The sequence below is a fragment of the Thalia democratica genome, unplaced genomic scaffold, assembly GCF_965202585.1.
Source record: "Thalia democratica unplaced genomic scaffold, ktThaDemo2.hap1.1 HAP1_SCAFFOLD_364, whole genome shotgun sequence".
Classification (NCBI taxonomy): domain Eukaryota; kingdom Metazoa; phylum Chordata; class Thaliacea; order Salpida; family Salpidae; genus Thalia; species Thalia democratica.
In genome coordinates this window covers 1-26,547 of record NW_028139440.1, presented here as the reverse complement: position 1 = coordinate 26,547, position 26,547 = coordinate 1, and the positions used below count along the sequence as shown (strand labels likewise).

At 28.6% G+C, this 26,547-nt stretch overlaps 2 protein-coding genes across 2 annotated transcripts; both read right to left on the bottom strand.

Moving 5' to 3' along the window:
• Positions 1–6,964: 6,964 nt before the first annotated feature.
• Positions 6,965–9,609, bottom strand: LOC145846255 (kelch-like protein 7). The gene is made up of 3 exons (XM_082953133.1): positions 9,405–9,609; positions 7,846–9,182; positions 6,965–7,051 (listed from the first exon to the last, which is right to left on the bottom strand). The coding sequence occupies exons 1-3, from the start codon at positions 9,607–9,609 to the stop codon at positions 6,965–6,967; spliced, it is 1,629 nt and encodes a 542-aa protein (XP_082809259.1).
• A 15,214-nt stretch (positions 9,610–24,823) lies between these two features.
• On the bottom strand, positions 24,824–26,392 carry LOC145846261 (ectoderm-neural cortex protein 1-like). The gene is made up of 2 exons (XM_082953138.1): positions 25,112–26,392; positions 24,824–24,844 (listed from the first exon to the last, which is right to left on the bottom strand). Exons 1-2 carry the CDS (start codon positions 26,390–26,392, stop codon positions 24,824–24,826), a joined length of 1,302 nt encoding a protein of 433 aa, XP_082809264.1.
• Between the last annotated feature and the right edge of the window lie 155 nt (positions 26,393–26,547).

Sequence of the window (26,547 nt, the reverse complement as noted above, 5' to 3'; positions counted from 1 at the left end):
TCTTTGTATGAGTAGTAGAAAAAATATTTTGCTTCATCAACAAGGTAAAAGTTATAGTTTATAGTGATCAAGGAAAATTGCTGATAAAAATTTCACCTTCACCAATCATTCTTTATCTCAAAAGTTTTGCCTATATAATCTTTGGTTGAGATGTAGAAACAATAGAAAAATACTATTTAAATTAAAAAAATAAGTGGAATTTAAATAACGTAAGAAACAATGAAGGACCACAATGTTAGGCCTTTGCTCATTTCAATAGTAAGTTTATTTCATGCGGTAAAATAATCGAATCACAAAAAAAAACGATCAAAGAATAACACTAAATTTTGGATATTTAACGCAGTGATAATCATGATACAGCCCAAGTTGCTTGAAACTAACATCCTTCACCCATTTTAATCCCTCTGAATCCAAAACAACATAATCAAAGTTGTAAAAAACCGCTATTATTTTGCTTCCTATCACCACGCACTGACAGATGTTAAATTTATTCTCAACCCACGGAGCTTGAAGAAGAGCAAACTTCCCGCTGAAAAGATCAAAAACCTCGCAACTTTCGGCTACACTGATCACGTACATTTTGTTTCCGATGCTCACCGAGGCGTGACCGCTTTTTCCCACCAGCATGTCGGGCATGTCACGTGACCATTCATCCGCGCAGTGATCGTACGCTTCAACGGATGTCGGATGATCGGATCCTCCTGACGTCACTATTCTCCCGTTGAATACGGATGACGCGGCTCCCTTCCTGCAACGTTCGGTATTTTCAAGCTCCCTTAAACTTTCAGTGCTGGGATCAAAAACGAAAAAGTTGGTTTCTGATCCCGCCAAAATGTAAATCTTTCCCGCCAAGCTGCAAGTTGAAAAATCTTCGCAGTTTATCGAACAATCGGGAAACTCCACTTCGTCCCACGATCCAGTCAAAACTGAATAAGACCGCACATACACATTGTCAAAAAAACACTCGTAACCCAAAAAGGTATATGATCCCATTCACGAACTCAACTGAGACCACGCGCATATCTTCATCCATGCGCGCGATCTCAGTGACGAACGAGCGGTCCTCATTTTCAAGCCTGAACACGTGATACGCGTCACGGAAGCAAGTAATACCAGACTTACTGCTGCAAATCGCCACCTCGAAATTATCTTGAGCACAATATCTCACTCGACAGTCCACAGAACTCGGGTCTAGACTCAGAATAGTTTTATCGCTTATAGCTGTGAGTATAACGCCCTTACTCTCAGCACATTTTGAAAATGTTTCAGATTCTATCAATGTGTTTAAAGCAGCAGTTGAGAGCAGAGGTAGACGGATTTTTTTCACCAAGCCTAATGTAAGCTTGCTTCTTGATTTTGGATCGTGTTCAATCCAACTGTTCACAGCTTTTGCTACCTCAAGTTCCGAGGTGATATTCAAGCCTGAACTAGACACGATCCTCACAAAGACATCAAAGCTCAAACCGTCCAGCATTTTATTCTCGGCCAAATAGCAGAACCACCTTGTTATGAAGTCGAAAGTGCACCTTTTAATTTGTTTGTTTTGGGCAATGTTGGAAAATTGATGGTAGAAACAAACGTTATTAATGTTCAGGTCGATCTTGAACGAGTCGAGCAAATGTTGCTCTGCATTGGCGAAATTAAGTAGTTTTGCCACTTTGTAAAGTTTGAAGAAACTTTCTTTGGATAACTTCGCATTACCTACAAAAGTTTATTCAATTCAAATTTTATTCGTTCAATAAAAAAAAAGAAGATAATGAAACTAGATAAAGATGCTAACTATTGAAAGTATATTTTCTATTTCTACAAAAAAAAAAACCATCACATAACTTAACAGAGAGTAAAAAACTCTTTACCTTTACGAAAAAATTCAGAGAAACTTTTCAATGCACTTTTATCAAAACACAAAACTGCATTTCTTTTGAAACTTTTCACAACATTTTCGTCTTCGGAATTTTCATTTTCATCAAAGTTCCTGAGAAACTCTTCACAAAGTTCACGGTTCTCAGAGTTCGTGAGTCTTATTTCTTCAACACTAGATGCGCTAGAGCATCCAATATTGCCAGTTGTGGTTTCAAAAGTTGACATTTTTATATATTTATTTTAGCTTGCTATCGAAAATAAGTTAGTTTTAAATCATTTGTAAAACTTTTATATTGCAAGTTTAATATCTAAACAAATATTAAAAGTAGAACTTTTATTGATAAGCTTGACGACCAATGACATAAACAATAAAAAGAAATTAATCTAGTTACACATAGCCTAAACCATCAAGCTAATCGAAATCTGTGCACACTAAAGTGAAAATAAAAATTATGTGCACCCAAAGATCTATTTTAGGAGAGCCTTTAATGGCAGGAATACTAAAACACTTTTATTTGATTTTAAAATACGTTTTTACGATTAGAAACAATTAACTAAACTTATTTAAATATGTAATTAAACTAATATTAACTGAAAGCCGAGAGCCATATAAACTATATCAAACTATTATCAACTTAAAAATCAAATACATCAACTGATATAATAATCTGATATACTGATAAAATACATCAACTATATCAGATTAATATATACTTATCAAACTATTATCAACTAAAAAATCAAATACGTCAACTGATATATTGATCCGATCTACTGATCAAATACATCAACTATATCAAATGTCAGCCTTATATCAACTGAAGCTGGAATTTATAACAACTTTATCATGCAATGTTAATGCACTTTTCATTTCTACAGCGTTAATATGGATTTCCGTTCACACAATTAAATAAAGACACCTCCGTTTATCCTAGTAAATTCCAAGTACTATCAAATATTTCATCAAGTGCTAAACACAACAAAAACATTTCTAATATACCTGAAAATATTATTATTAAGGCTCAAAAGGTTTTGAATTCAAAAACCTAGCCTTAAAGTTTAGAAAAAAAAATTAAACTTAATCTGATTACTAAAAAATCCTAAACAGTCTAAGGTTTGATTTGGATCTCAAAATACCTCAACTAACTTACATTATTAAAATTACAGAATAAAAATTCACTTAAATATTTAAAATGAATAAAAGCTAATATATTTTTATTCAAGTCTTTAGGTTATTAAAAAATTTGAAGAACTATAAAAATTTTGAAACACTTGAAACAAAAAAATTACTTTAATTATTTTAGAACAAACTTTAACTAAAACAATAAAAAATAATTTTATATTTTAATTGAAGTTTTGCTTAGTATTTTCTAAATTACATATCATTATAGTACAAAACAAAAAATATATTTTTAAGTCAATTTCAAGAATTTTGCAAAAAATAAACAGTTAACAATTATTATTGTTAGTTCTTATATTATAAACTTTCTGATAAAAGTAATGAAGTTGTAGCAATATAGTAATAAAGAATAATTCCTAGTTAATAGCTTAAGTTAAATTCAAAATAGTTTATGATTTTATATAAGGAGTATAAATAAAAGTTGTGCCTTTCTTTAAACAAAAACAAAGTCAGTCTGAGTAACCAATAACAGTTTTAGCAGGGTTGCAACTTGTAATATAAAAGAAAACTTAAGAAATTAAAACTGTCCTGAGTCATCGTGAGTTTTTGAATTATTTTAAAATATTTAAAAAAAACTTATTTTTAAAAATTTAGATAGGGTTTTAAAAATCAGTTATCAAATTAAATTGGCTAAAAAATGTAAGAATATTAAAACTCAAACAAACAAATCGCATTCAAGATTTTGTTTCTAGATAAAAACTTGAATGAAATTTTCTAAAAATTTGAAATAATGCTCAGTTTTCTATAATAAAAAATCAAACTGGCCTAAGTTTTTTTTTTAATTTCAGACTAGTCTAACTTAGCCAGAACTATAGCATCATTACAATTTATCATCAAAAGTTCAAAAAATTATTCTAGTTAGCTTTAATTATTTTGAGTGTATGGCAACCAAGCATGAGTTACATCAAACTAGCGTGGGTAATCTTAAGTTTATGAAAAAGAGAAAGGCTTAAGCTAAAAAAAATATATAACTAATCAACCCTTAATATCTCAAATTATCATTATTACAATATGAAAAGTTAGATTCAATATTAAAAAAAAACTTTTCAAAGAAAAATCTCAGTCATAAAAGTATCCGGAGATTTAATAAAAATATCAAAACTATTTTAAAATTTGAAAAATAAAAGAAAGACATCCTTAATTAAATTGTATATTTAAGGAAAGTTTTACTGGTATGAGTTTGTGGCATCCCTGATTCATACTAAAACTTAAAACTGACTATTAACTGATTACTAACAGAGTAACTACTTCTAAGAGTATAAATATCAATCTAAGTAAAAAAAACAGCAAATATTTCATTAAATTAGATTGAGACTATACTGACTTTTGGATAAAAATAAAAAAATTAATATAACTTCAATAACTGAGAAATGTACAGTTAATCAAGAATAAAACCCTTAAGGTTTTATTAATATCAAAAGAAATGAACAGATAGAAAGTTATAAATAACTTTAAAAATAAGTTTTCAAAAACTGAAACTAGTAAATTTCTCTAGATTAAATTTATTTTAGAAAAGTTACCTAACTAGCCTGATATTTCTAAAAAGAAATTCAGAAATACCTAAGGCAGTCTTAGTTTTTCACAAAACTTTTAAAAAAGTTAAAGAAGCCTTAGTTTGTGGCAACTCTGTATTAATCTAAACCTATATTTTGTATAGATTTTATATGTACTATTCAAATTCTATATAAACATAAAAAAAAATAAAAAATAAACAGTCGTTAATAATTTGACTTATTTAAAATTAATAATTGTTACAAAAAAATTAGCTATTATTAAGATGTATTTGTAAATAAGAGTTTATATACTTTATTGAGAATAAATTGTTAAACTTTGCTTTAAGTATAGTACTTAATATTAAGTAAAGTTATATTATAATGTAAGAATAGTTATCAAGTGTAAAAAGTAAAAAAACTAGCTAATTTATTTAAAATTAGTAAACTTAATTTAATAATTAAAATATAATAATTTGAGAAAAGTTACTAATCACAAGAAAAAAATTAGCCCTTTAGTTTAATCCATTTAATTCCCTACCATTATTGTAGTTTGATGACAAACAAAACTTCCTCCATACTCAACCATAGACAATAAATGTAGCATTCACGTATTTTCTTTACTTGAAATTGTTTTCTTAGCAACATTATGAACTTAAATATGACAATTGAGTTTTAGACTCGAATAGTCTTATGACCAAAATGGCCATTTTATAAAAAGTCAAATTAAACACAGTTGAAAACGTCACTTTATCGAGATATGGTAAAACTTTAAGGTAAAAGTAAAAGCTCTCACAGTTGTATAACTTATTTGTTTTAAATGAAAAATTAAAGTTTAGGTAAAACTTGAGTTTCACATTATTCTCATTACCTATAAGTAAAATAAGTTATTTTTAAGGAAATACTGATCAAAATACGTTTTAACTTTTTATAACAATACCTATAAGTATTAACATGTATCATTAATAATTGTGCTAATTAATTTTTGAAACAAAAAAACTTAAAAACATCACCTGTTCTTTTAATAAAGTTGAGCTTTAAGATTACATTGTAAAAACTTGTTATCTTCAAAAAAAAATAAAATATGTTAACTAATTTCATCTACTAGTATCAAAATCAAGATGAATTTTGAAACTATACCAAACCTATCTATTATAAATCATTAACTACTTTAAATTTACGCTCTTAAGTCAAAAATATAGTTTTATATTTTACCTCTAAGTACCAGTTCTCTACAAAAATTCAAACAAAAATGTTGCCAATAATTTAAATATAGTCAACCGACTAGTGAAACATATAACTTTGATAAATAACATTTTTTATTACAAATAAATAATCCAACTGCATAAACAAGCTATAATAAGTAAATGCTTGCTTTAACGGCTGCAGTTCTAAGGTCGCTTCTGATTGGCTAATACTCTTACTTTTATTAAATTATAACTTTTTTTAAGGATTGTTTTTATATATTCGGTTAGGGTGTAGATGTTTTTTATATTCTGCCGTATTATATCACTTGACCTCATTTACATAATTTTATGAATGAAAAAATTTCAAAAACCTCACAACTGCAGCCGACCCTTTTATTTAAGTCATGTTAAAATAATATTTAAAATAATAAAATATATACAACTTACTGATACATTAATTGTTCTTTCAGTAAAGTTACTCTTAGATCAGAGTTTCCGAAAATGGACTATATTAGAAATTTAGGGTCCATAAGATGAAAAGGGGCGGTAATTTGAAACTTACACTGGATATTTTCGAGTTGAAGGTGAGGAGCACAAAAGGTCTTATACAACATTAGATTATGAGAATTTTTGTTAAAGGGTGCCATAGTTTTTTGGTTATTTAAGGGAGCCTTCTAAAAAAAAAAGAAAAACCTCTCTTAGATCAAAGATTTACCAGTCCTAAAAGTTTTTCATTTGACATCAAGGGCAAGATTTGAAATACAATTTTTACGAGTTTTGAAAAAAAAAGTAGATAACTTACTAAAAAACGTTTATTAAGCAGAAAATTAACATGTGTTAAATATATTTTGTTGTGTTTTTTTGCTAAATTTTCATCTAATGAACTTAAAAGAGTTAAACATTAGCTTAATTTTTTTCTTGTGATATCTTTACATTTAGCACAAAATTATTCAAAATTTATATTTGATATTGAAACTAATTTAAAGTTTATGATGGCATATCTGCATTGATACTCTTTACTAAGTTACATGAAGTTTGTGAATGCTAGTATATTTGTACACTCAAAAATACAATTTATAAATTCAATCTGCACTTGTATATGTCAGTTACATTAAATTGTGTAATTGAAATCGGTATATCGAAAATTTCCAACTGATCAATTCCCCCACAATATTTTCTTATTTTTTTATCTGTTCCTCTATTTTTTATTAGCTATTTATTTATAATTTGTTTATTTATTACCATTACACCAAACCCTTACCCTTGGTCGGTAAGCGGTTCTCGTTTTTGACCAGGTGGGAAATGATCGCTTGTTGGAAATGAGCGGTTCCCTTCAAATCGTACCTTATGTTATTTAGAAAAAGAAACATAAACCAATGAAATTTTGATATTACTTTTAATTGTTGTAAAATGAAAGTTGCAATGAAATTAATATCTTATGAAACGATGAAAAAACCACTCAAAAGTATTTGTTCCAATGACCTTGTGTACAATAAAACCTTTTAGTTAATGTTATCGAGTCGCACACCACGGATACCTTTTAACGTCTTGTTCGGGACATTAGAAACTTACATTGTTTAAAAAACTTTCCATTTAAAGCTACTATAGATAAAACTTATTGTATGAAACATTATTTTTTTAAACTTGTAAATCATAAGTTATTCGTTATGGTTTACTTAAGTAAAGATAATGTTTACGTAAATTGGTACCTAACTTAAAAATTTAGATTTTTATTGTTTTAAACACTTTCAATTGAACTCTATTTTTAAAGTATCTAATTTTATCAGTTCTTTTTAAACAGTTTCTATATACATACAAACAAACAAACAAGTTTATAAAATAATAAAGGTAAAAACTGTTTTACATATATTTGCTTTCTATAAAAATAAACTACACATTTTTTGTAAGTTTTTTTATGATATCTTGAGCATACTTTTTTCAGTTAAGCTTAACAAACTTATTTACAGGAAATAAAACCAAGTTGAAATTTTCAGTTATACTTTATCTAGCACTACAATACAAAAAATAAAAATCACAATTAAAAAGTTTCCGGAAAAATATTGAGTTTGGGATATTTGACACAGTGATAACAATTAATATCCAGCTCGTTTTGCCTCAAACTAACATCCTTCTCCAATTTTAATCCCTCTGAATCGAAAACAATGAAATTAAAATCTCGATGATTGTGGCTAGAAACCACTATCATCTTGCTGCCAATCACCACGCACTTAGAAGTAAAAAATTTCCTCTTAACCCACGGAGCTTGAAGAAGAGCAAACTTCCCGCTGAAGAGATCAAAAACCTCGCAACCTTCCCATCTACTGATCACGTACATTTTGCTGCCGATGCTTACCGAAGCGTGACCGCTTTTTCCCTCCAGCATGTCGGGCATGTCACGTGACCACTCACCTGCGCAGTGATCGTACGCTTCAACGGATGTCGGATGATCGGATCCTCCTGAGGTGACAATTCTCCCGTTGAATACGCATGACGCGGCTCCTTCCCTGGAGTGTTTGGTGTCTTCCAGTTTCCTAAAACTTTTAGTGCTGGGATCAAAAAGGACAAAGTTGGTTTCTGATAGGTCACGTTGCTGACGTTTTCCTCCTAAAATGTAAATCTTTCCCGCCAAAGTGCAAGTTGAAAAATTATCGCAGTCTATCAAAGAATCATCGGGAAACGTTACATGCTCCCAGGATCCAGTCAAAACTGAGTAAGACAGCACCGACAAACTATCAAGTAAATCTTCGTAACCAAAGAAGTACATGATCCCGTTCACGAACTCAACGGAGGACAAGTCAAAACTTTTATCTATACGTGCGATCTCAGTGAAGGACGAGTAGTTCTTCTTATCGAGATTGAACACGCGAAATGTAGGGTACTTATTGCTGCAAAGTGCCACCTCAAAATTATCCTGAGCGCAATGTCTCACTCGACAGTCGGCAGAGCTCGGGTCAAGATTCTGAACAGGTTTATCGCTGATAGCTTTTAGTATAACCCCCTTACTCTCAGCACATTTTGAAAATGTGTCAGCATCTAACAATGTATTCAGAGCAGCAGTTGAGAGCAGAGGTAGACGAATTGTTTTCACCAAACCTAATGTAAGCTTGCTTCTTGATTCTGGATCGTGTTCAATCCAACTGTTCACAGCTTTTGCTACCTCAAGTTCCGAGGTGATATTCAAGTCTGAAGTGGACAAGATCCTCACAAAGACATCAAAGCTCAAACCGTCCAGCATTTTATTCTCGGCCAAATAGCAGAACCATCTTGTTATGAAGTCGAAAGTGCACTTTTGAATTTGCTTGTTTTGGGCAATAATGGAAAACTGATGGTAGAAACAAACGTTGTCAATGTTCAGGTCAATCTTGAACGAGTCGAGTAAATGTTTCTTTGCATTGGCGAAATTAAGTAGTTTTGCCACTTTGTAAAGTTTGAAGAAATTTTCGTTGGATAATTTCGCATTACCTACAAAAGGTTATTAAATTTAAATTTTAATAGTTTAATAAATAAAAAACAGAAGTTATTGAAACTAGATAGAGATGATAACTATCATAAGTATTTATTTTATTCTACAAAAAATACATCACAGAACTTAACAGAGAGTAAAAAACAGAGAGTTAATCATCATATGATTAACAGAAAGTAAAAAAAAAATCGTTTTACCTGCACGAAAAAAATTCGAGAAACTTTTCAATGCACTTCCATGAAAACACGAAACTGCATTTCTTTTGAAAGTTTTCACAACTTCGTCTTCGGAATTTTTGTTTTCATCGAAGTTCCAGAGCAACTGTTCACATAATTCATGGTTCTCAGAATTCGTGGTTTTTATTTTTTTAACACCAGGTGCGCTCGATGCTTCAATGTTGCCAGCTGTGGTTTCAAAAGTTGACATTTTTATATATTTATTTTAGCTTGCTGTCGATAATAAGTTAGTTTTAAATCATTTGTAAAACTTTTATATTGCAAGTTTAATATCTAAACAAATATTGAAAGTAGAACTTTTATTGATAAGCTTGACGACCACTGATCTAAACGATAAGTAGAAATTAATCTAATTACACATAGCCTAAACCATCAAGCTAATAGAAATCTTTGCACACTGAACAGCAAAGAAAAATTATGTGCACCCAAAGATCTGATCTAAGAGAGCCTCTAGTGGCAGAAACACGAAAACACTTTTAATTGATTTTGAAATACATTTTTACGACTAGAAACAATTAACTAAACTTAATTAAATATGTAATCAAACTGATATTAACTGAAAGCTGAAGGCCATATCAACTATATCATAATAATATTAACTGAAAAATCAAATACATCAACTGATATATTGATCCGATATACTGATCAAGTACATCAACTATATCAAACTAATATCAACTGAAAGATCAAAATATCTGATCAAATACCTCAACTATATCAATTGTAGCTTAAATTTGTAATAGTCTTATCATGCAGTCCTCTTTTTTTATGCAATTTTGTTTCTACAGCATTAATATGGATTTCCTTTTACAAGTTTAAATAAACACATTTCCGCTTACCTTAATAAATACCTAGTACTCTCAAATGTTTCACTAAGAACTAAACACATACATGAAATAATTTCAACATTATTTTATTATTATTTTCTGTATTTAACATAGATGTTGAACAAATAAGAAAGAACAAACTAAGTTCAAATAACTTCAAAAAGTATGTATACTGTTGATTTGAGTAAAATATTACTTGAAGCTGTTATTGTTCATTGCATGTACTAAATTTTGTACTCCATTAAGTTCAGGGTTGAAAATAACCATCACTTCTTCCTTTCATAGCAATTAAAAGTTTAAAATTAAGTTATTTCAAGCAAAAAAAAGTTCTAATATGTTTTTATAAATTAATTTCAAATTACTTTATTTTAAGTATATAAGTTTATAGTTAAACTGAATGTACATTGTAGACACTTCTTTGAGTCAGAATTGAGTCCCTTCAATACTAATGTATTAAGATAACTGGTTATAAATAAACAAAACATTAAACTAAATCAACTGAATATCATTTACAACCATCATTATTAAAATAAAAAGCCTGTCTTAGATTCATTAAATTAACTAAAATTGAAAACAATATTGTTTTCCATAAATCAAAAGTTAATAAAACTAAATGTAAAACAACTTAAACAACTAAAATATCAAAAAAAAAATTGAAAATACACAACTTAGAAAATTTTTTTGAAGTTTAATAATTAATCTTGGAAACATCCCCGTTCTAAAAACTGGCACCAATTAGACCTTATCTTAGTGAGACGCCATCGTATTAACGATGTTCTGTTAACTAGATCACATCAAAGCGCAGACTGCAACAGCGATCATTCTTTGGTCTGCTGTAAAATGCACATCTCAAAAAAGTTCATGCACAATTCAAACAATTTAGCTCGTAAAGTTCGACTAAATGTAGGTGCAATGCGGGACAAGGAAAATATCAAAAAGTTCTCAACTCTGATGCCATCTGTCTCTTCGTCGGACACATCTGCTTCTGAGTCTTTGTCTAGGATCGAAAAAAGTATATATCAGAATGCTTTTGAAACTTTTGGAAAGAACAAACATGCCAACAAAGACTGGTTCGAAGAAAATATCAATATTTTATCTCCTCTTTTAAAGAAAAAGCGACAGGCTCATGTTGATTATCAACGTGACCCAAGTAACACGTGTCTTAATAGACTTCGTGAAGCCAGAAAAAATTTTCGGAGGGCAGCTAGAAAATGTGCTACTGAGTTTTGGTTAAAGGCTAGTGCCCGTATTCAGGCTGCTGCTGACAGAGGAGATACCAAATCAGTCTACGAAGGAATAAGAAAAGCAGTTGGACCAACAAAGAGGTCAATATCACCTTTGTTATCTGAGACTGGTGAAATCTTACACAGTAGGAATGAACAGTTGAGTAGATGGGTTCAACACTTTTCCCTTCTGTATTCTACACAGAATATTGTTACTAATGATGCCCTTAACAGAATGGATAGTCTACCAATGATGGATGACCTGGATAGCGTACCAACTACTGAAGAACTCAGTAAAGCCATTGATATGATGGCTCCGTGGAAAGCTCCAGGTAGTGACGGCAAACCAGCGGACTTGGTCCGCAATTGTAAGTCATGCTTGTTACCTCATTTACATGATATTTTAGCCAAATGTTGGAGAGAAGGTATAGTGCCACAAGACATGCGTGATGCTAAGATCATAGTCTTATATAAAAACAAGGCTTCCAGATCGGACTGCAATAGTTACAGGGGAATTTCTCTTCTTGCGATTGCTGGTAAAGTTTTTGCAAGAGCGGTTCTTCCTCGTATTCAGAAGCTGGCTGAAAGAGTATATCCTGAGTCTCAATGTGGATTTAGGTCTAAAAGATCTACCACCGACATGATTTTTTCTGTACGTCAGTTACAAGAGAAATGTAATGAGCAGAACATGCCTTTGTACATCGCTTTCATTGACCTCACTAAAGCCTTTGACTTGGTAAGTAGAGAAGGACTATATGCTATACTGCTGAAAATTCGATGTTCTCCAAAATTATTCAATATTGTGAAGTCTTTTCATACAAACACAAGGGCAACCATTCAATATGATAGTAGTGTATCTGATTCATTTGAAATCAAAAGTGGGGTAAAGCAAGGCTGCGTACTTGCTCCAACTTTGTTTGGAATCTTCTTTCCGATGCTATTAAAGCATGCTTTTAATTCATTAACTACTGGAATCAAGCTTCATACAAGAACTGACGGACACCTTTTCAACCCTTCAAATCTAAGAGCTAAGCGAAATCTGAAGAAAGTCACCATACGTGATCTTTTATTTGCTGACGATGCTGCACTCGTGGCTCACTCTGCCCAAGACCTGTAGACACTGCTGAATCAGTTTTCTTCGGCATGCTCGGATTTCGGCCTTACTATAAGCCTTAAGAAGACTAAAATTCTAATTCAAGGAACAAATATTTTACCATCAATCAAGATCAATTGTAAGGATATCGAGAATGTAGATAACTTTGTATACCTTGGCTCAAATGTTGCGTCAAACGCATCATTGGACAAAGAAATAAATAGTCGCATTGGCAAAGCATCAGGAACTTTCGCTCGCTTGACTGCAAGAGTTTGGGATAACCAAAAGCTAAGCATTCGAACAAAGGCTAACGTTTACCGTTCCTGTGTCTGCAGTACTCTGCTTTACGGTAGCGAGACATGGACGTTACCTAGCGTACAGGAGAAGAAAATCAATACCTTCCACCTACGATGCTTTCGTCGCATCCTTGGAATTACATGGCAGCAAAAGATCACCAATGAGGAAGTATTGAGACGTACTGGTCTTACCACTATGTACTTTACCCTCAGTCAGCGCAGGCTTCGCTGGCTCGGTCATATCCTGAGAATGAATACTGAGCGGATCCCAAAGTTTCTATTGTATGGCGAGTTTGTCGTTGGCAAACGAAATCGAGGACGTCCAAAATTACGTTTTAAGGATGTATGCAAGCGCGACTTAAAAAGCTTGAACATTGGAACTGATGATTGGGAGTTGCTTGCAAATGACCGTGCCAAATGGAGATCAACTATACACAAAAGACTGCAAGAAAGAGAAAAGGAATATTTTAGAAAAACGAAGAAGAAGATGAAGAAATAAGAAGCAGAATAAATTTAATTGATTTTTTTTTTTAACATGTAATTTTTTTATTTTTTCTTCTCTGTGCACAACACGCATAGCCGATCTCGGCTGATAGCGGGCCTTATTATTATTATTATTATTATTATTATTATTATTATTATTATTATTATTATTATTATTATTATTAATAATTGCCACAGATAAAGCAAAAATATGAAAACTAATCTGAATTTATATTTAAAATATGAAACCTATGTCACCATAGTGTTTTTGAAAAAGTTCTTACATTGCTTTAGTTTAAAAAATAATATATATATAATATAACTAGTCTTAAAGTTTTTATTAAGTGTTTGACGATCCCGTATTTTATATAATTAGTTTTGCTTACCTGCTTTTAATTTTAAAAACAAGTGAAAATATTTAGATCAAGTTATGCTAAATTTTAATAAATCTTTTAAATTTGCGTTAAAAATATAAATAACCACATTTAAAATTAGAAGTAATTTTGGGTAAAGTTGTTCACTAAAATTGGTAACGGGTGTAAATTGCACGAAGACCGAATTCCACGAGGGTACAAAATTGCACGAAGACAATTTTGCACTTAGAGTCAGTTTTGCACGAGTTAAATTTTTGCACGAGAGTAAAAGATACAAAAATAAAATAAAACAAAAAGGAAAAGGAAAAACTAAAAAGAATTGATAAACAAAAAAAGTTAATGACCGAGGGTTAGAAGTAACAGTGATAGTAAAAATAAAAATATAACTGATGAAAGTTATAAAAAAAAGCTACCAACCGAGGGTAAGGGTTTAGGGTAACAGTGATAGTTAAAAATATATAGATTTAATTAAAAAATTTAAAAATAAAATAAATAAAATACCGACCGAGGGTAAGGAGTAACAGTGAAAGTAAAGAAAATCCAATAAACTAAAAAAAAATAATTAAAATTTATACAGATATTAAAAACAAAAGTAACCCGTGCAAAATTGTCTGCTCGTGTAAAAAAGTCTTCGTGCAATTTTGTACACTCGTGCAAATTAGACAGCTATCCACTAAAATTTATGTTTATTATGTTTTATTTATGTTATCCACTAAAACAATCTATAATTGTTTGAAGCTTGTTATTTTTTTAAATATTTTTTTATTTTTGCATAATATAACAAACTAAGTTATATAAAATTGTAATTGCAAAATATAATAAGTAAAAATGACATTTCAATAACTTGCAACTAAAAAAAAGTTATTTTGTACCAATATCAGGAATGCTACTTTTTGAAAAAAAAGTCTTTTATTAAAATAGTAGTAAGGGTTAAATACTGAAAGAAGATATTGTTAGTGAAGCTCAAGAACCTAAAATATAAAAGATTTTTAAGAGGCATGATATAAACAAATTAAAACATTATTTTCAAGGCAAAAAAGGTTTTAAATTCACAAAGCTAGGCTTTAAGGTAAGAAAAAAAAAAGTCTTAACATGACCTGATTAAATAAAAATTTAAAACAGTCTTAGTTTTAATTTAAATCTCAAAATACTTCAAACTAACTTATATTATTAAAAATACAGAACAAATGTTAACATAAATTCTAAAATTGAACAATAATTGACAATTTTTGCTTCAAATATTTACATAAAGTAAAAATTTGAAGAACTATAAAATATTAAGACACATTTGAAACAGAAAATAAATTTTGGTTGTTTTAAAATAAACTTTATAAAAACACTAAAAACTGATTTCATATTTTACAAGATACTGAAGTTACATAGCAATATAGTACAAAACACAAAAAAAAATATGTTTTTGAGCCGATTTCAAGAATTTTTTGAAAATATAAACATTAAAAATTTTTTTAATAAGTCTTTTGATAAAACTAATAAAGTTGAAACATTATAGTTATGAAGAATAAAAACTAAGATTCCTAGTTGATAGTTAGAGGTAAATTTAAAATAATTTATGATTTATCATAAGGAGATTAAATAAAAGTTGTGCCTTTCATAAACCCAAAACAAAGTCAGTCTGAGTAACCAATAACAGCTTTAGCAGGGTTGCCACTTGTCATATAAGAGAAAACTTAATGACTTGAAACTGTTCTGAGCTATCTTAAGTTTTTGAATCTTGAATATGTATTGTTTTATGTAGATAAGGTTTGAAAATTCAGATTTTAAACAAAATTGGCAATAAAAATATAAGAATATTAAAACTAAAACAAACAAATCTCAATCAAGATATTTAATGTAGTGTTTTAAATTGTTGTTTTAATTTATAAGTAAGTATTTAACTGTTGATATTTTTAGGTTAAATAAACTCATTAAGTTTTACTATTTTTAACATTCAATAAGCCTAAACATGAAAAAATCAAGAATTTTTTCCTCAAAATTAAACTGAATTCTGTATTTTATGGGTAAATTTGGTAATTACCTTTCAAAAATAGGTAAGTTTGGCAATAGCCTTCTATAAAGAAGTAACACATGAAAAAGTTGAAGAACCACTGGACTCTTTAGATGAACACTTGACTGAAATTTTCTATAAATTTCAAATTATGCTGAGTTTTTTATTAAAAAAAATAAACTGGCCTGGGTTAATCAAAGTTTTTTTTCAAACTAGTTTAAGTTAGCCTGAATTATACCAGCATTATATTTAATCATGAAATTTTTTAAGAATTCTAGCTGGCCTTAGTTATCCTGTGTGTATAAAAACCAAGCAAAACTTACATTAAACAAGCCTCGGTTATCTTATGTTTTACAAAATAAAAAAAGAAAAAGTCAAAATCTGAAATATTATAAAGCTAATCAACCATGACGACTAAAAAAAATTATTATTATTACAATCAGTTAGATTTAATTTTAAAAAATATACTTTTAAACCTGATTTATGAAAGCATCCGGAAATTTAACAAAAATATTAAAACTAGCTTAAGTTTTGCAAAAAAAAGACATCCATAGTCAAATTGAATTTTCAATTAAAGTTTTACTGGTATAAGTGTGTGGCAACCTTGATTCATACTAAAACTAAAACTGGATATTAACTGATTATTAACTGAGTTGATACTTTTATAAGTATAAATATTAATCTGAGTAAAAAAAAACAACAACTGTTTCTTTAAATTAGATTTAGACTATCGTGACTTTTGAGAAAAATAAAAGAAAAATAGTAAACATAAGTTCAAAAACTGAGAAATGTAAAGTTAATTAAGAACAAATATCTTAAGATTTTCAAAAGAACTAAACAAATAGAAAACTATAGATAACTTAATAAAATGTTTTCACATTAGAAACTAGTAAATTCTCCTAGCTAAAACTTTATTTTTAAAAATACCTAACTTACCAGCATAAGACTTGCATAAAACTTTAAAATAGCCATAAGCAGCCATAAATTTTTACAAAACTTTCAAAATTTCAAAGTACCTTTAGTGTTGGCAACTCTGTATTAATCTAAGCCTATATTTTCTGTAGGTTTTATAAGTACTATTTAAACTCTATTTCCATATAAATATACTAATAAAATAACAATTTATAATTAGAAAATATATAATTATAAACAACTTCTATTGTTTGAAATAAAATTTGTTACTTTGAATTTATATATTACTAATATGTATTTACAGAGAAAAAATTATGCACTTAAGAAGATTTTAAAACATTTATTTTTCTTTTATTTTAAATATTTTTTTCTTTATTGTAAGTATTACACTTAATATTAAGTTAAATTAATAAAGAAACTATTTTAAGTATTAAGAAAGAACAGTTACTTAGTATAAAAGTTGTAAAATACTAGTTAATTTTGTTTAAATTAAGTAAAATTGATATATTAAGCATAATATTGTAATTTAAAATAGTTACTTAAAACAATAAAATATTAAGCTTTAAAATTTAATTCATTTAATTCCCTATCATGATTGTAGGTTGTTGAAGGACAAAACTTTCTCCATACTCAACCATGGACAATAAATGTGAGCACCTACATTTTCTTTACTTGAAGATCTTTACTTAAATAACAGTTGAGTTTTAGCCTCAAGTAATCTTATGATTAAATTTCCTGCAACCCACAAAAAATTCTGTGTACACTAGTGTGCACCATTGTACACTTTATCGACCACTGGTTTAAGGTTAAAGGTATTTAATTTTCAATCTATTGTTAGATTAAATTTAAAAAAAATTAAAGACTTTTTATAAATACACCTAGTTAATTTCAACAGATTTGTATCATTTCATTATTATTGATACAATTTTAATAAAACTTTTTTATTATGCTTGTTAATTTTTTCAGACTAAAAAAGCATTAGCTTTGAAATTACTAATTATTTAAAAAATTGCATTTTAAACCATTATTGAAGATTATAATTAGAGATTGACTTTTCAAAAGTAGATCTTATAACTGAAGGAAGTACTGGATTACACTTAACAACTATAATAGTTTATCAAAAAACGATCATCAGAAAAAGTACATTGATTGAATAACAATTTAAAAGTACCATTTTTTCAGTTTTGTTGATACTTTAATACTTGGTATTTAACTGTTCAAAATATAGGTTTAATAGTTTGCTAATAAAAGATCCTAGTGAAGTAACTTCACTGGAATATAAATAAAAGCAAATTATACAGTAATCTTCCTTTATTCCATCAACATATGTTTCTGTGTAAGTATGTATGTTTGTTTAGAACTTAATAATTACAAATATTATATAGTTTTATAACAGTCGGATTTAATATTAAGTATTTTACTTATAATAACTATTATCTGTAGAAATTATGTTATCTTAATGTAAAAAATGTATACATCCACTTTATTCTATGCTTCTATTCTTTCATTACAGTAATTATTTTTTACATAACCTAGTTGAAGTGTGTTGATTGGTTAACACACAGAAACACATGTTGGTGGAATTAAGGAAGATTACTGTATAATTTGTTATTATTTACCTACTAATTATCAATTTAACAAGACTATTATCATTATTTTTAATAAAGTTAATTGTTTAGTTAAAATTTCTTTACAGTATAGAAACGCAGATAACAAGATCAACTAGATATCATTAAAAAATAAATTACAAAAAGTATGTAGCTTATCTATTGTTGTCATAGAGAATTTAAATATGTTAAGTAGCTTCAACCTTTATTTTTTCATAAACTTGTTTTTTTTATTAAGTGATTATAGAAACTATCTAAAAATGAACTGAACAAAACAGATACTTTGAATGTATAGCTTAACTGAAAAATGTTTGAAACACAAAAATACCTATTTTAAGTTAGATATTAATTAGAGTAAATGTTTAACTCCACTTAAGAAAAACATACCTACAAACTAATTGAACCACAAATTAATTTATCTATAAAACATTGTTTCATTAAGAAAATCAACTAGATTCTTAATTCTATATATATCTAAAAGTTGAAATAAAAATTTATGGAGAGATCAAGGCTTAGTTTACAAACTATATTATAACACTTATAAAAACTTGTAAACAAAACTTCAATAATGAAATGTGTTAAAATTTAATGTTTAATGTGGCTAAGGCTTATTAATAAAAACTAAAGAATCAATTTACCTACTAAATAAAATTGTGAATGCTAATTTTGATTAAAAAAAGATAGCTTAAATTTAAAATAATGTATTTGTGATTGTGAAGAAAAGTGATGAACATCAGTAAAAAAGCTTAATATACTTTTAACAGTACCATAAAAGAATTTGCTGTTAACTTGTTATTTAATTTGAATAAATAAGGCATGAATAAAAAGTTTGATATAAACTGACAAATAGTCTAACTACTAAGTCAAGTCAGGATTTTTATTTCAAAATAGAAGAGTATCAACTTAAGCTTACAAAGAAAAAAATTAACTTCAATAGTTTTAAAATTATCTGATAGTATACAAATCATAATTTGATAAGTTTTAAAGTTTAATGTTGCTCAAGAATGGAACAATATTAAACTTCTAAAATAAAAAGATTTAAGTATATGTTTGAAAAATAGTACTTACTACTTCTAGAATTTTTGATATACTCTATCAAGTTTTAAAAGCTATGTTAAGATATTTCTTATAAAATGAATATTTTGGTAGAAAATGGTCTTTTTACTCAATTGAAAGACAAAGCAAGGAATGAACTTTTCAATAAACTAATTGTAACAAGTTCCTAACAGAACCTTTACAATCAGCGGAAATTGTTAACTATTTAAATTTATCACAAGGTTTATAAAAAAAATTTATCAAAAACTGTATGTTTACAAATATGTTACAAATATCACAAAAATACAGCTTTTTTAATCTTCATAAATAAAATTAGTTCATAATTTTTGACAATGTTTGTTAGAAGCCAATTAAAGCTATTTTATTGCAACTAGTATGTCATATATTATGCTGAAGGTTCGGTACAAACCAAATAAAAAATTTAACGCAGGACTTCCAAAACTAGGCCAAGTAGTCTCCTTGGAGGCCATGAGCAGCAAAGGGTACCACAGGGGGGCATGAATTAATAGTTTGAAACTTACACTAGATATTCTGGATTTGATGATGAAGAGCAAAAAATCGTTTAAGGCGCTTTTAATGGTAATTTTTAGATAAATCTTGTTGTAGGGGGCCATAGTTTTTTTACTTTCTTTTAAGGAAAAAAATTTAGGGAACCCTGATTTGAAAAAAACTGTTCTTAACAAGATTTTTAAATAAATAGTTAGCTGGTAAAAAAGAATGGGACGTAAAGAAAATTATAAACTGAAAGTGCTTCAATAAAACTAAAGATCTTTGTTAAATTTTCCAACCAACATAATTAAATAACCTTTTAAATAATTAAATAAAATGTATAATAAAATAAAAATTAAATTTAAAAAAATGGTAAACTTAATAATTTTAATAACTTTACCATGCTTGACACAAAAACTTGTAATATCTTTTTAAGGTCTATTAAAAAGCTGACTCAATCTTTAAACCAGAAAACTTAATAAAATACTTTTAGTTTTATTGAAACATTTTCACTATATTTTTCTTCAGGTCCGATTCTTCTCTACCAGCTTAATATTTATCTATAAATCTTGGTAAGGAATAGTTTTTTCAAATCAGGGTTTCCCAAATTTCTTAACAAGATTTTTAAATAAATAGTTAGCTGGTAAAAAAGAATGGGACGTAAAGAAAATTATAAACTGAAAGTGCTTCAATAAAACTAAAGATCTTTGTTAAATTTTCCAACCAACATAATTAAATAACCTTTTAAATAATTAAATAAAATGTATAATAAAATAAAAATTAAATTTAAAAAAATGGTAAACTTAATAATTTTAATAACTTTACCATGCTTGACACAAAAACTTGTAATATCTTTTTAAGGTCTATTAAAAAGCTGACTCAATCTTTAAACCAGAAAACTTAATAAAATACTTTTAGTTTTATTGAAACATTTTCACTATATTTTTCTTCAGGTCCGATTCTTCTCTACCAGCTTAATATTTATCTATAAATCTTGGTAAGGAATAGTTTTTTCAAATCAGGGTTTCCCAAATTTTTTCTCACTTCGAAGTAAGTAAAAAAGCTAAAGCCCCTTTCACAAGATTTCTCTAATAATTACCATTAAAACCGCCTAAGACCTTTTTTTGCTCTTCTTCATAAAATCCAGAATATCTAGTGTAAGGTTTAAAATTATGAGCTCATGGCCCCCTGTGGTCTCTTTAATGCTCATGGCACCCAAGGGGGCCACTTGGCTGAGATTGAGAAGCCCTGCTTTGAATTGCTTATTTGGTTTCTAACAAACATTATCGAAAATTATGTACCAATTTTATTGTTAGAAAACAACAAAAAACTATATTATTCTGAGATATTGTAACAAATTTGTAAAAATACAGTTGGTAATAATTTTACTTTATAAACTTTGTGATAAACTTAAATAGTTAACAATTTCCGCTGAAAAAAAAGTTTGTAAAGGTTCTGTTAGAAACTTGTTATATTTTGTTTATTGTATAGTTTATGCCCTTGCCTTATCTTTCTATTAAGTAGAAAGACCACTTTCTACCAAAATATTCATTTTAATAGAAATATCATAATACAGTTTTCAAAACTTGTTTAGGTCAATTCGAAATAACTAAAAATATTTAGTACTATTTTTGAATATTCTTTTTGTTTTTTAATATTAAAAGTGTAATGTAATTTCATTCTTGAGCAATATTGTTATTCAAAACTTATCTAATTATGTTTTGTAAAGAATTAGTAAATTTTAAAGGCAACTGTCAAAGTTATTTTTTTTTATTTGTAAACTTAAGTTTATATTATTTTTAATGTAAAAGAAGAATTACGATTTGACTTAGTAGCAAAATTATTTGTTGGTGTTCATTCAGTTTTTTATTGATACCTTATTCATTTAAAAAATATAACAAAATACATTTCATTTTTCATAGATTTCTTTTAGTACTTTCGTAGTAAGGCTCATCAGAAATAGTATCTTACTAAGGTAGAATGAATACAAATTGAAATAAAACCATATTGTAGTTTAAAGTTTTAAAATATAAAATGACGTAATAATCGAATGTTAAAAAAATAACTAAGTGCTTATGCTATGTACATTTGGTATACTGATAAAACTCGTTAGAATGAAATTAATGTAAAATAAACAAGCGATAAAAACTAAAACTATACTTTAAATTTACTTAATATAAGAATTTAAAAAGTTTAGTTTGGTAAACGAACTTTTTCCAAACTAGTCTTTTTAAATCCTTATCTCTATTATGTAACAACTGAACTGAAATACTCTTGATATAGAAAATGATTATTAACCAAAACTTTTTTAAGATATTGTAAAATTGTACTGGGTAAAAGTAAAACCTTTTACAGCTGTTTAATTTATTTGTTTTGAATGTTAATAAAACTAACAATTTAGATAAGGGGTCGGCGAATTGCGGGCCAAATGCGGCCCATAAAGTAAAACCTTTTACAGCTGTTTAATTTATTTGTTTTGAATGTTAATAAAACTAACAATCTAGATAAGGGGTCGGCGAATTGCGGGCCAAATGCGGCCCTTTAAGTCAAAACCTGCGGCCCGCGAGCTCCTTTTCACCAAAAAATATACATTTTAAAAACAATAAAAATTGTAATTTTTGTGATAAAAACTTACATTTAGGATCTTAATTTAATAAATAATCTTTATTTATGGTCTAAAATCAATTAATTTGTTATATTTTTGATCTTAGATAATATTTTTCTACTGACTACTAGAATTTTTTAGATAAATGCGGCCCTCAAAGGTTTTTTCTAAATAGTGCGACCCGCGAGACACATAACGCTGCCGACCGTGATTTACTTCTTTAAAAACTATAAGATCTACGTATTTCTCTTTACCTGTATTTAAAATAAATTATTTTTTTGAACTATTGATTGTACATTTTCAAAAAATCACACATTAATCATAACTCATTTTATTAATTACTGTTCCGTTTTACTTTTGAATATACTTAATACGTCCCATAATTATTAAACAAACTAAATTTTTAATTTACATTATAAAAACTTGTTGTTTTATATAGAATTTATAGCTAGTTTAATCTAGTAGTGTCAACATTAAAAGAGGAAAAGTTTTGAAATTATACAAAACCTAGCTATTCTAAATCAATAGCTACTTTTAATATAAGCTATAAAGTACAATAAATTAATATTTGATTTTTAATTTTAAATCTAAACATCAACTTTCTACAAAAGTTTAAATATAAAACATACTAATATTCAGTCAACAGACTAGTGAAACGTATAACTTTTATAAATAAAAAATTTGCCGATAAAGAAACCAACTGCACAAATTAGAAACCACAAGTATAAGCTTTCTTTAAAATCATGTTTAAAATAATATCCTCATTAAAATTTTTGGTATTTTTCTTTCAGTAATGTAACTCTTAGATCAGGGTTTCCGAGAGAATTTAGGGGACTATAAGCTCAAAGGGGGCAATATTTTGAAACTTACACTAGTTATTCTGAGGGGATGCACGACTGTTCCAATTCGTACAAATCAAATTTCGACAATTGAAATTCTTAAAAAACACTTGAAAGGGCCACAAGTAAAAAATAATATAAATTTTTTAAAATATAAATAATACATACATAGGTCCTACAAATATCTACGAGCCTTTTTTTTTTTTTTTTGCAAAACATTAAATAATTTTTGAGATATGGCTTAAAAAAAGTAAAAAAATAGTTAATTTTAGTAATTTTCGAGTACATTAGAAATATTTAAGATTTTGCAAAAAAGAAAAAAGTTGCTTGTAGATATTAATAATAACTAGAGATGCATTTTTTTATTTTTTTCAAATTTACCTTACTTCTTGAGATATAATCTTTTATTTATTTTTAAGAATTTGAATTGCCATGTGACCATTCTGAGGTTGGTGGTAAAAAAACAAAAGTAGGTTTAGTCGTGTTTAAGAGTAGTTTTGTAACTTATACCAGATATTTTGGTAAAACTTTAGTAAGTTAGAGGTTCGTAGCCTGTAAAAGGGGAGCCACGAGGCCATAAAGCTTACTTTATATATTCTAGAGTTGATGATAAACATCCAAAAAAGATCTTAGGAGTATTTTACATAAGTATTTTGAAAAAATATGTTGAATGGGGCCATTGCTCTTTGGTTTCTTTAGAGAGCTTTCACAAAAAAAGGGAAACCTTGTAAATGATCAAAGATTCCCTAGTCTTAAAAGTTGTTAGGTATTTCATTTTACATCAGGGGCGTGTTTTGAAAAACAACTTTTACGACTCATAAAAATGTAGGTTACTTACTAAAAACGTTTATAAAGAAGAAACTTAATTTTAGATTTTGTTATACTTTTTAGTAAAATTTTAAATAATTAACTTATAAGAAATCAATAAAAGCTAAAATTTTGTAACTTGCTGTTGTTACACTTGCTAAAAGCGGAAACTGAGTTAAAAATAGAATTTATCTGTGATGTCATAATGAATTTATAACTTGTGGGAGCTTTTTGTACTAATACTATAAACAAAGTTACATAAAGTTAACAAATCTTTTATACTTGTACAAATAATCATTATTCACTTTTTTCAATTTAAATAGTAAAATTTTACTTCAAAAGTTTCAATGCTATTTACTAAAGTTTTGCTAAAACTCGGTTATTGTAAAAAATAGATTTGAGTTAAGCAAACTTTTGCTAATTTTAGTAAAACAGCAATTAAAAATAGAGTTGTAATTGAACAGATTCCCAAACGTCTTTTACATTTATGTTTATATAAAGTTATTTGATATTGTTCTTCTAATTTATCAAATACTAGTAATATCTTGATAAATGAAGAAAATAAATTTTTAGTTAGTTTATTAGGGTTTCCAACATTGTTTTTTTAAATAACATTATCCTTTGTTTAAAAGCTATAATTATATTTTGTAGGACTATTTTTACAGAGTAAAAATAGTAATTAACATTTTATATGTAGTCAATTGTAGAAAAAGTTTCCACAGTTAGTTGAAGTTTGAAAAGCTGTTAGGCGCTATTAAAGATGTTTATTGAACGAAAACAAAAAACGCTCAAACACTTGGTCCAAGGATCTGGTGTACGAAAAAACCTTTCGGTTATTGAGTCATACACCAGAATAAAGTTTAAAGTCATGTCAAGAACATGTCAAACTTCAAAAAAAATGTAACTTTAGTGATTTAAATAACGTAAGAAACATTAAGGGCAACAATGTTAGACCTTTGCTAATTTCAGTAGTAAGTTTATTTAACATGGTAAAAAAACGAAGGACAAATATATTTTGGATATTTTACAAAGTGGTAACTACCATAAAGTCCAATTTGCCTGAAACATAGTCTTACTTTCTTCTCCCATTCTGATTTCTCCGGATCAAAAACAACACATTCATATTCATAGCTGCCAGCAAACGCTATTATTTTGCTACCAATTACTACGTAGTGACAGCTAAAAACTTTCTCCTTAAGTGGAGGAGCTTGAAGAAGAGCAAACTTCCCGCTGAAGAGATCAAAAATCTCGCAACATTCTACTTTGCTGATCACGTACATTTTGTTTCCGATGCTCACCGAAGCGTGACTTCTTTTTCCCACCAGCATGTCGGGCATGTCACGTGACCATTCATCTGCGCAGTGATCGTACGCTTCAACGGATGTCGGATGATCGAATCCTCCTGACGTCACTATTCTTCCGTTGAATACGGATGATGCGGCTTCCTTCCTGGAACGTTCGGTATGTTTCAGCTTCTTGAAACTTTCAGTGCTGGGATCAAAAACGAAAAAGTTGGTTCCTGATACGTTACGTAGCGCGTTTCCCGCCAAAATGTATATTTTACCCGCCAAGCTGCAGGTTGAAAAATCGCCGCAGTTTAACGAACAATCGGGAAACTTCAATTCCTCCCAGGATCCAGTCAAAACTGAGTAAGACAGCACCGATACATTGTTAAGAAAATATTCGTAACCCAAGAAGTATATGATCCCGTTCACGAACTCAACTGAGGACACGTCAATATTTTCATCAAAACGCGTGATCTCAGTGACAAAGGAGCAGTTCTCATTTTCCAACTTGAACACGTGATAGTTACGGTTCTTAGTGCCGCAAATTGCTACCTCAAAACTATCCTGAGCACAATGTCTCACTCGACAGTCCACAAAGCTCGGGTCAAGGTTCTGAATAGTTTTATCGCTGATAGCTTTGAATATAACCCGCTTACTCTCAGCACATTTTGAAAATGTTTCAGCATCTAACAATGTGTTTAAAGCAGCAGTTGATAGCAGAGGTAGACGAATTGTTTTCACCAAACCTAATGTAAGCTTGCTTCTTGATTTTGGATCGTGTTCTATCCAATTGTTCACAGCTTTTCCTACCTCAAGCTCCGAGGTGATATTCAAGTCTGAACTGGACAAGATCCTCACAAAGAGATCAAAACTCAAACTATCCAACATTTTGTTCTCGGAAAAATAGCAGAACCACCTTGTTATGAAGTCGAAAGTGCACTTTTGAATTTGTTTGTTTTGAGTTTCGTTGGAAAACTGATGGCAGAAACAAACGTTGTCAATATTCAGGTCAATCTTGAACGAGTCGAGCAAATGTTGCTTGGCAATGTCGAAATTGAGTAGTTTTGCCATTTTGTAAAGTTTAAAGAAATTTTCGTTTGATAACTTCATATTACCTACAAAAGTTTATTTAATTCTAATTTTATTAGTTTAATAAAAAAAACAGAAGTTAATGAAACTAGATACAGATGCTAACTATTAAAAGTATATTCTTTATTTCTACGAAA

Coding starts and splice junctions, on each gene's coding strand:
- LOC145846255 (XM_082953133.1), bottom strand. CDS start 9,609: ATGTCAACTTTTGAAACCACAGCTGGCAACATTGAAGCATCGAGCGCA. Junction 9,183..9,404: donor TCATGGAAGTGCATTGAAAA/GTTTCTCGAATT, acceptor AACCTTTTGTAG/GTAATGCGAAATTATCCAAC. Junction 7,052..7,845: donor GATTAAAATTGGAGAAGGAT/GTTAGTTTGAGG, acceptor TACGATTTGAAG/GGAACCGCTCATTTCCAACA.
- LOC145846261 (XM_082953138.1), bottom strand. CDS start 26,392: ATGGCAAAACTACTCAATTTCGACATTGCCAAGCAACATTTGCTCGAC. Junction 24,845..25,111: donor AATCAGAATGGGAGAAGAAA/GTAAGACTATGT, acceptor TTCGTACACCAG/ATCCTTGGACCAAGTGTTTG.